Raw genomic sequence first — 10,459 nt, 5'->3', positions numbered from 1 at the left:
TGTCATATTAAGTAAGTTTAGCAGCCTCGACCTTTAAAGGTCGAAGAATATATAACAATATTGACACAATACAGAATCATAAAAAAACAGGAAATGTTGATCAGTATATTTAGTCACTTTTGAGTGGCTTTTGACATAGGTCTGCTCTGTACTGAATGCTCTTCTTTATTTATTCATTTACTTATTTATTTTCAGAGCGTGAGGGCTGCGTCTTGGGCAGACGAGTCACGTGACTTCCATTCACCTCACGATACAACACCGTCGCTTGACCTCGATGCTCTTAAGGTAAGACAAAGTCTTTCAGAAAACAGAGTGACGTCATGTCATTTCGTCATGATCATTGTTCATTACTTTTGTTGCTTTTATTTTCGTCGGTTGTCGTTACTAGCTAAATTATATAGTCGTAGATGCATTCTCCTAACCGAATGTTATGATTTTATAGAACTCGTTGTAAGACAGTGAATGAAAACGGGTATGCACGACATTTTTATCTGTTTTTATCTAATTAATTTATTTTTTTAATGTGTAATTTCTTCTTTCTGTATTTCTCTTTACGTCCTCTTACTTCTTTCTAATGAACATCATATTCTTTGGAAGGTTACATATGAAGAGGGTTTTAGCTTCTGAATTATAATAATAATAATAATAATAATATAATAATAATAATAATAATAATAATAATAATAATAATAATAATAATAAATTTCTATTACACTGTTGCATTGCACATTACTCGAGAAACAAGAGGAGTTTCTATAGATACCAGCAATGGGGCAGACGAATTTGGTGAAGATTGTTATGCTGGGACCTCATAAGTATTACACTTTCTTTGATGTTTACTTAGTTTTTGCTAAATGAAAATGGCAAAGAGTATGCATGAGTGTAGATGAATTACAGCCACTGGCAACAATTCTGAAAATTTAATAGACTTATAGATTTTAGGCAGACATGAAAAGTGCTGAGGCAACAAAGGGCATTCAGCGCTGAAACGGATATTAACAGTAACAAGCTTTGAAAGGGGCAACAGGAGGAAAACCTCAAAGGAGTTGCACTATGAATCAATTGTTAGGAGACGGGTGGAAAGTAAGACGGAAAAAAATGAACGGAGGTATAGTAAAGAGAATGAAAGGAGTTGCTGCAAAGAACGCTAAGTAATACCTACATTGTACCGCACAAGGTGCACTGATGGCACTAGCCCCATGCGGGAGGAAGTTTAATATAGTAGCCTGGAAACGTACCAGTTAACAGTGCATCCAGTTCATTCTTGATGACAGTTTGTCAGAATACGACAATGAAGCCTTCTGACTTGGTCTTGGTTATAACTTATTGGGTTTATGAATCAACGCATTCTGTCTTGTAAATCTGAGCAGAATTAATGAGTGATTGTAATATATTAGAATTAATTTTCGTATAAGATTTCAGCTTTGATGATAAATTCATATTGGAAAAAGCCTTTCAAGGTACTTCAGGCTTGCAAATATGAGGGTGCAACTTATGACGTTATACATATCTCAAACTCAACTTTTTGAGGATTAAATCTTACGAAACAGTTATTTTTAGTTCTATTGTTGGTTGGTTGGTTTAGACTAATCAACCATATGCAAACACGGACCCTTGCTCATAAGCAGCCGCAGTCATGTGTGAAAAGCAGGAAGAGGCTTAGGGTGGACCTCTGGGCTCTGCCTAACCAGAAGAGAAAAGATCTCATTCTGGGTTCACAATACCAAGGCTGTAAACATGTTTGATCATAATCTGCTACAGGAAGAAACGATTATTTTTCCCAATGAGAGATTTGTATTTCAAGTTACTCTACTTATTACATAAAGGGTTATAAAATGGGTCAACTTTTTCTGAGCATTCTCATGATGACGTAAATATGTGACGAAATCTAATCTGGAAACTGCTGAAATTGTTAATAATTTACATAAGTTGTTAAAAGTCTTTATCAAAGAAATTTCATACACATCAACATAAGGGGTTTCCAGGTCGGGAACACCCATCCCTCCATCTCCACCCTAACCCCCTCTAAGAACCACAAATGCTTCAAAATCTAATTCAGATCTTGTATTGGACTGGAAAGGATTTTGACAGTTATCCGAGTTTTTTTTTAATGTCTAGAGGATTAACTCTACCTCTCATATGCCCAGCTGGTGTTGGTATTTCCTGCTTGGCTCGCCAGCACCTTGGAATTACAGTTGTGTAATAGTATACACTACAGTCGTGATCAGTCCAAGGATCTCATTATAAAGAGTTGGGGGTGGATTTTTTTTTTTTTTTTTGCTAGAGGATATGCAGATGCAAATATATCTGTAACAGTTGCATTTTTAAGTCTCATATTTAATGAATTAGGGAAGAATTCTTTTTTTCCTGCTAATTGACGTATATACAGTCTTATATTTGGTTCAAAGACTAATTTTTCTTTACAAAGTCAAATTTTACCATTGCATTTATTTTAAAATTTGAAAGTTGATACCTTACAATTCTTGGAAAGAAATTAAAATTACTTTATAAAAACTGATTTAATCCTACAGTTTTTATTTTCAGTAAAGATGATTAATGCTGAAGAGTTCAGTGCACAATAACTAATAAGAGAGTCCCTTTGTACAGATTCGTATCTTTCTTAGATAGTGACCCCAAGGGTTTTCGGGTCGTTATCTAGGGCTAATATTTGTTATGGTTATTATCTTTCAGATATTTACAGTCTTTTGTTTTGTTTTTACGGTAATCCACATTGGCCTTGTACTAAACAATCCGCAAAGGTGGACACATACCAGGTTAAAACCCTAAGAAAGATCCACAGGATTCTTAAATATTCTGATAGTGAAATCACTATCACGACATTGTGAGAGTCACTATTAGAAACATTATCAGCATCACCACACGCATAAATACAGAGAAGGGAGGAAGCAAAGTGCCCAGGTACACAGAGGCGACATTTTATCACCTCGTTTAATCTGTACCTCTGTCCCAATGTCGTGAAAGGGCAAAAGGTGTCGGAGCTTCCAGATCATGCCTGGCCGAGGCAGTAGCCTGATTAAGCAGAGAAAGCGCTGCTGTGTGTCCTTGGGTTGACTGATAATATATTATATATGAAATATATTCCTGGCTATATATTTTATATAAATACACTGCTCTATGATTATTTGTATATAATGTATATTCTGTTATATATAGTTTATCTTATTTTTTATGTAACCTATCACACGTATAGTCTATCTGTTAATTAAATAATCTACATTTTATATTATGCATTTCACATATGTATTACATATCTTTAATATATTTTACTCTTCATCATTTTGGTATTTATTACATTTTATAGATTAAATTTCCTTCTTATAGATATGGATATTTGTAGTATAATTAATCATTTGTTTAATTGATTTATTGGATGTAATATTTTTTTTTTATAAAAAAGAAGAAATCAACTAAACAGATCAATATCAACGTAGGCAAATAACATGATTAATGTGCAAGACATTCTCTTATAGACTATATTTAAGATAATTTTTCTGGGATTATTTGGGCTTCACTGTGGCCTATCGGGACAATCCGAGGAAAATTTGTAAATGTAATGGTCTGGTTAAGTTACTTTGGATCTTTCCAAGATACCCACGGGTTTTAACCCTTTGCTGCGTGCATAGTACAAACCCGTTGGGGGATGACCGTAAAAGCATAAACAAAAGACTGCAAGATAATAACTCCCAAGATGTACAGGTTGGCCATAAAGTCCCAGTACTATTATAAGCATTAAATACTTGTAATGGTACTGGGACTTTATGGACACCCTGCATTATTCCTAGATAACGACCCCTAGCAAAGCCGACCATCGAAAATCCTTGGGGGTCATTATCGAGGAAGGATCCGTTACTTTATAATTACGGGTATCACGGAGTACTAATCCTTCTCAAGATGGTTCCTAATCTTTATTTCTTTTCCTTTCAGTTGGCTTTGACTCACCTCGACCACTCACTACAGAAAGGAAAAGCCTTTGTGGGCCGAAGTGGAGCTCTGAGCAATCGCCGACCTCCTTCTAGAGAATCGAGAAGCTCAAGGAGGTCTTCAGCCGACAGCTTGCAGCTCCTCCAAGACCAAGCAGATCTCGAGGAAGACCTGGTCATCCCCAGAGTAGTGAATATCGAAGTTCAAGTCGAGAGTCAAAGCAAGGAATCGAAGAGCAGAGAGCAGAAATCTGGTGAAAAGACTTTCAATAGTGCTCAAAACAGAGACTTTACTTTTCGAGAGCAGTTGCAAGAGTCGAAACTCTATAAAACAAACGAAAAGAGGAAAGGTTTAGACAGTTTCAGTGCAAATCAGGAAATTCGAAAGAAACTTTTTGAAACGCGTAACAGAAGGACTTTAGGAGGTTCTAATCCTTTGCTGAGTTCTACCCACGAGTCTGAGGAATCTTTTAGACGAATTAAAGAAGAAGTTGCTCGCTTAGCTGCAAAACGAAGGTCTTCTAGTGATATAAGTGAACTGTGGCCACCGAGTGATGTGACTTCAAACTCTTCAGTTACAGACAGTCAAAGATCTGAAGCAGCAAGAAGGTGGAACGAGGAGAGGGAATCACTGCTTGAATCAGCAAGCACTATATTTGAGAGAGAAGGTGAAGAGAACAGGTCATCTTCGGAGGCAGATTTTGTCATAAGTGATCGAGAAAGTATTGCTGATTCAGGATTGGTTAATCGAAGAACTGTCATAAAGATTAGTGAGAAGAAAAGCAAGTCGGCAACTAATTTGATCTCTGAAAATCCTGTTCCTCTGTGGATAAGAGATTTACAGACCAGGCGTTCACTCAGATCAGGTAAGGATCAGTCGACAACCAGGGTTATCCCAATTGAAGTAGATCCCTCTTTTGAAGGAGGCATAAATGTGTCGATTGTAAATCAACCTGAACCTCCCCGAAAAGAAAGTACTTCTCGTATGTACGTTCGCCAGAGTGACTCAGAAAACAGACCGTCAAGAGCTAGTGCCTTCAATGTACGAAGAACAATAGAAAAGAGACAAATCCAGCAAGAGAGAAGAGAAAGGAAGGCTCTCAGAGAACAAATAAAAGAGCAGCTACGCAGCCTTTCAGAAGAAAGGGAGAGGAGAGATTCATCTAGCTCTCATGTTTCTTCTACACACATCAGTCAAAATTCTGTTCGTTCAAAGTCTATGAGTTCATTGGATCAGGATCAGGATGATTTTAGAAGTGAAAGTCCCTTATTCAAAGTTCAATCCAGTCCAACACTAGAGAAAGAAAAAGAAGGAATACGTAGCTATCTTTTTGGGGCTTCGAACCTTACTGAAAGTGGACCACCTTCACATGATATGAGTCCAACTTCTAGAGAAGTAAATATTACAAAGGAAGATATATCAGATGTTGAGAATTTTTGTGAATCCCTTAATACTGAGCCAGATAACCACACAGAATCTGAGAGGAGTAGTGTAAGGGACAGAATAAAATCTTGTGATCCACTTGAGACTGAAAATACAAAAAATACAAGAAGCCTCTTCATTAACAGGTCCATAGATTCTTTCCAAGGAACAAGCATTTATAATCAACAGCATCCAAATCCAGTATCTTCTTTGCACCAAATTCCTACAGAGGAATCATTAAGGAGTCCAGTTCGTCACGAAAGGGAAAAACTGACTGATACACCAACAAAGTTCAAGAGTGACATTAGTGACATCAGTAACATAGAAGACACTGAACAACAGATTTTGGTTGAAACAGAATCTACTGACAGAGACTCATTTAGCCTACAAAAAGAAGAGGACCAGCCAGAGACACGGCCAATACCACCTCCTCGAAAACATCGTTTGAGCCTTTCTGCAGGACACATCACGCTGGAGGGAGAAGAGAAGCCTAACTGGATCCGGCTAGCGAAGGAGAGAAGAAGTCTTCGAACTGCTAAGCCAGTTGATCAGCTCTCAGATCGTGCATCCTCCACCTGCCAAGAGCCAGAATGGGTAGCTAAGGCAAGAAGGAAATTGGAAGCTCTTAATGTTACACTGACAAGCACTACTGATTTCAATTCAGTCAGCTCCCACATTACTGAATCCTCATCAGCCTGGAGTCGTGGTGGGTTGGATGCACTTGATGATTTGAGAGAAGAAACCTCACGAATTGGAGTTGAACTAGCAGAAGAGGCTTCTGCTCGAGTTAATGAAGATTTGAGTGTGAGCAAAGGAACCAACAAAATGCTGGAGCATAACACAGATCGTTCGCGTGATCAGTCCGCTGAAAGGCCTAGGGTATCATTCGATTCTTCTGCTGTTGAAACATCAGAGGGTGATTCCAATCGTAGGTACAGATCGCGAAAGCCTCAGAAAGATGAGGTTAGGTTTGGTGACTTAAAGCATGACTGGGGTGGTGTGCAGAGCAAGTCATCAAAAGCAGCTACAGGAAAAACGAAAGAAACGAGATTTGGTGAAATTCCAACAAAAGACTCGGGTTGTGAGTCTCCCCCTGAGAAGTCAAAAGAAACACGATTTGGTGACCACTTTAAAGGTTCACCAGTTCAGAAAAGTCACAGCAACCCTACATCTCCAAGTGGAAATCTTCCAGTCATGCGATTTGGAGACACTCCCCTTAATCTGTTTCCCGATTCCCAGGCGAAGAAAGTTCAGAGCAGCTCAAAATTTGAGTCTGTGGCTGGGCCAGATCCAACAAAAATGACAGCTGAGCAGCTGAACCAAAATGTGGAAGAGTATGACTTTCCAATTCCAACAGGAAAAGAAGATGTGACAGAATTCATGAGATTTTTGGAGGAGAGTTTGAAGAAAGCCGAAATCGTGCCAGAAGTTGTCTGTACTGAAGACCCCAAACCGAAGCCGAAGAGTATTTTGAAAAGAAGATCGGTGGAAAACGTTTTCCTCGAATTAAAGAAAGAAGAGAAAAATGAGTTCCATCAAAAGGTAGAACACAGGAAGAGCGCATCCTTTGACTGGGATACTGTAGGTAAGGGAGGTGATGCAAGCTTGGACACTGGACACTTGAGAAACAATGGAATTAAATCAAGCACAGAACATTATAATCAGCACGCAGAGGTTTCTAATAGAGTCAAAAGGTCACCACAACATAACTCAGCAACATCAACATCTATCGCAACTAATAGTAGCTTTTTTAACGTTAAGCTTCGGCATGTAGCCTCTAATAAACATGAACCAGCAGTAACCAAAGATTCACATCGCTTTCACACAGAACACAATCCTCTTAAGAGACCACAGGGCTTAAATATTAATACAACTAAACACAATGAAGATTTCTCTTCTGTTAACAGCTTTTCCAATGGTCGTGAAGCTAAAATTGGTAACAATGGGCTTTCTAAAGGTACCGACTGGCATGGTACTTTATCATCATCAGCTGCCTTGAAGGAGAATCTCTCAGAGTTCGGCAGTCACTCTGAGGCTGACTGCAGCAACAACGAAAATCCAAGGGCCAGTCATCAGAAGAGTCTGGAGGAATACAAGATGATTGTGAGAAAGATAAGTAAGAAAGAATTCACTGTTGATGGTGGTGAGAATGGAACTCACATATCGAGATGGCCACCGGAAACGGCAAAAGAGAGACCCAAGGAAAGCAAGAAGCAGGGTTACACAGCCTCATCTGCGCCGTCAGGAGAAGGTACCACTGTACCTGGAAGGACTGTGCAGGATCTGTTACAGAAAGTGCAAGAGCCTCCTGCAGCTTGGGGGACATGTAGAGCTGGACGGGGCTTGGACGCTACAGGTAAAGAATTTAGTCTAGTTGTTCATAATAATATATCACATACATTATGTCTGCTCTAGTTCGGTAAGAAAAGACCTTGTTACCCAAGACCTCTTTATAGATCTAATATCTAATGGTCATTTTGGAGGTCAATAACAAATCACCTATTGTGTTTTTAAAACAAACCTCAGAATGTAATCAAATTCATTTCATCACAGAGATTAATAATTGTAAATCTAGGTATAGATAATCTAATCCCTTTGTTGCATAGTTGTTTATGTTATCTAAATTCTGAAGAGGATATATTGCTCAGCTAACTGGTTCCATAACTTTTCTAATTTCCTTCCAGAAAATTATTAATGTTGCTTTTTTGGGATCATGTTAATGTTTACTTACAAATATTATTACGTCTAAAAGGTCCCATCTATCTGTTTTTCTTTCTCGATTTTCCTTATAATCTTTAGCCTTGCTTACTCACTATATGTTAATCTTAGTACTGTGTAGGTCAACTAAATCCTTCGTATCTAGCCATTGCTGCTCTCATCTTACTTTGCCCTTGTCTGACTATTTATTTTTGCCAATGAAGTTTTTAGAAGGCTGATGCAGATGAAAGCAAGCCTACTCACTAAAGAAATGGGGATCAAACTATATTTATTCAAGCTATCTCCCATATATAAATAACAATTCAATCATTCAAGAGTTCGTGAACAACATATATGAAAATCAGCTCCTTATTAGTTTGATTGTGATTTGCTTCTGCTGCTGCATGCTAACCAATACCCCCAACTAACGTCTCTTGATGCCTTTGCAGCGCTGGTCCGTACTACACTGCTAACCCGACTAACTAATCGTCCCAGCCCTGCCTGGCTACACTAGATGAGAGTTGTTGTTGTTGTTGCCTGCATCCATTCAGATGGCCAAAACTTCCCTTCCTACCATTCAGCAACGGCTGGCCCCTTGATGGGCCTTGCTCGGCAAGCCCAATCAGTCAACAAGTCAAACAGCTCCCGCCGCAGCATGATTTGGAGAAACGATGTTTTTCCACTTCTTCTCTCCCTCTTTTATGCTCTTGTATATATTGTTTACTCCATCTGTCGTTTGATTCCTTCATCTGCTCTCTGTATGTTTCTGTTTCATCCTTTCTTCCTTTCACTTTGCTGTTTTCTAACTCACACACTTGCCTGCTACAACTACTCCCTTGTGCGCCACTTGCTCGGATGGAAGGGAATAGAGAGAGCCCATAGTTCAATGACAACTACTCCGTAATGCTTCATTTGTACAAGAGTTGCTTGTTGTATCCTCTGTAGCTGCCAGTTACCATAAATTGTAGTTTTGCATTTTTAGCCAGACCGGATGTTTGATCACAATGATAAACAGGAGGAATAAGTGGCTATTCCTTTTCCTGGACACCCCTGTGTAAGTGATATTGCATTTGAAATGAAAGACTGCTATTTCCTTTACCAGTGAGGTACAGATTCAGCTTAGGGGTATCTTCTTAACTTTTAGAAAACGTAAATCCAGATAATGTGATCTGCTCTCATCCTGTGACACACGGCAGCTGTCACGTCTCTCTCTGATAGGGTAATGTGCCTCCTTATCATTGATGATGATTGTGCTGACAGAGCAACTCTTCATTGTAAATATTCATCATCATGTCACACAGACTGACGACAAATCAGATGATACAGTGCATGAATGATGCCCCATACGAATACAAAACCAAGTCGATGCCTTAGTGTACATATAAGTGATGCTTTCTGTGAGCGCATGGTGGAGAATTTTCGCCAATGGCTGTCACGTAGACTTGTAGATATGAAGTGCCAACAGTATGCATTAAATGTGGACCAGTAATGCTGTGTAGATAGTTTAAGTGGATTATGTTGAAGGACCAGAAAAAAAAAACAGTAAATTACGATTGCATTTACTTACCTTAAGGCCATTATCAAATATCATTGCTTATTCCAGAGCCTAAGAAAGATGACAATAAACCTTTCTCGCCGTCTTCCAATAATGGTCAAACCTCAAGCGATACAGGAGATGGTGGGAAAAATCCTTGTGATTTAGCAAAACCTCTAAAACTTAATCTCCCAGGTGAAGATAACAATAATACTCCCAGAGAAGAATTTGTGGTAACAGAAAATGGAAATCCAGCACAACGGGACAAGTCTTCAGAATATATGGAAAGTCCATTCAAAAATGTATCCAAGCTGGGTAGCGCTACTCAGAATGACCAATTTTCAGCCAAGGAAAACACTGCTGCTGTAGTGGACTCGTTAATAGCAGAATGTGCAACAAAAGAATCCGATGATGCTCCTGCAGGGAACATAAACCATTCAAACAAGGACCCCTTGCTTAATTTGGGAAAAGAAGAAAGTACAGAAGAGGATATAGCCACAACACACACGAAGAAAATAGCCCCAACTGAGTTTTGCCATACCAATGGTATTGAACTAACACCTCCACTGACAATTGTACCATCACAAACAGTTTCATACATTGCTTCTTATCAACTCACTCCAGTACTAGCTAATGAAGCTGTGGAAGGTAAGGCTTTTCTGCTATTTTTCTTGTTCCAGTGGAATCATAGGTAAGGATTAATGGGGAAATCATGTAGATTTGCTACTTATAAATGTAAAATCAGTGGTAACTGGGATATTGCTGTCACTTTGCATATTCATAACATTTAATAGAAATAAACTTCTGTTGCCGTCTCTTAAAGGAGATTCTCTAATCAAGGTTCATAGATTAGTATTTTTAACT

The 10,459-nt window shown here is 38.7% G+C and overlaps 1 protein-coding gene across 3 annotated transcripts in view; it reads left to right on the top strand.

The window, feature by feature from the left end:
• LOC135205303 (serine/arginine repetitive matrix protein 2-like) overlaps positions 1-10,459 on the top strand; it is a 140,390-nt gene that overhangs the window by 112,494 nt on the left and 17,437 nt on the right. For 2 of the 3 annotated variants that reach the window (XM_064235722.1, XM_064235723.1), the window contains exons 5-7: positions 196-285; positions 3,946-7,720; positions 9,665-10,243. In XM_064235722.1, coding sequence (XP_064091792.1) covers positions 196-285; positions 3,946-7,720; positions 9,665-10,243 — 4,444 coding nt within the window. The remainder of the gene's footprint in view (positions 1-195; positions 286-3,945; positions 7,721-9,664; positions 10,244-10,459) is intronic. The other variant, XM_064235724.1, reaches the window with a different exon arrangement.

This window comes from Macrobrachium nipponense, chromosome 49 (genome assembly GCF_015104395.2).
Source record: "Macrobrachium nipponense isolate FS-2020 chromosome 49, ASM1510439v2, whole genome shotgun sequence".
In the NCBI taxonomy this organism is placed as follows: domain Eukaryota; kingdom Metazoa; phylum Arthropoda; class Malacostraca; order Decapoda; family Palaemonidae; genus Macrobrachium; species Macrobrachium nipponense.
This window is presented reverse-complemented; position numbering and strand designations above follow the sequence as displayed.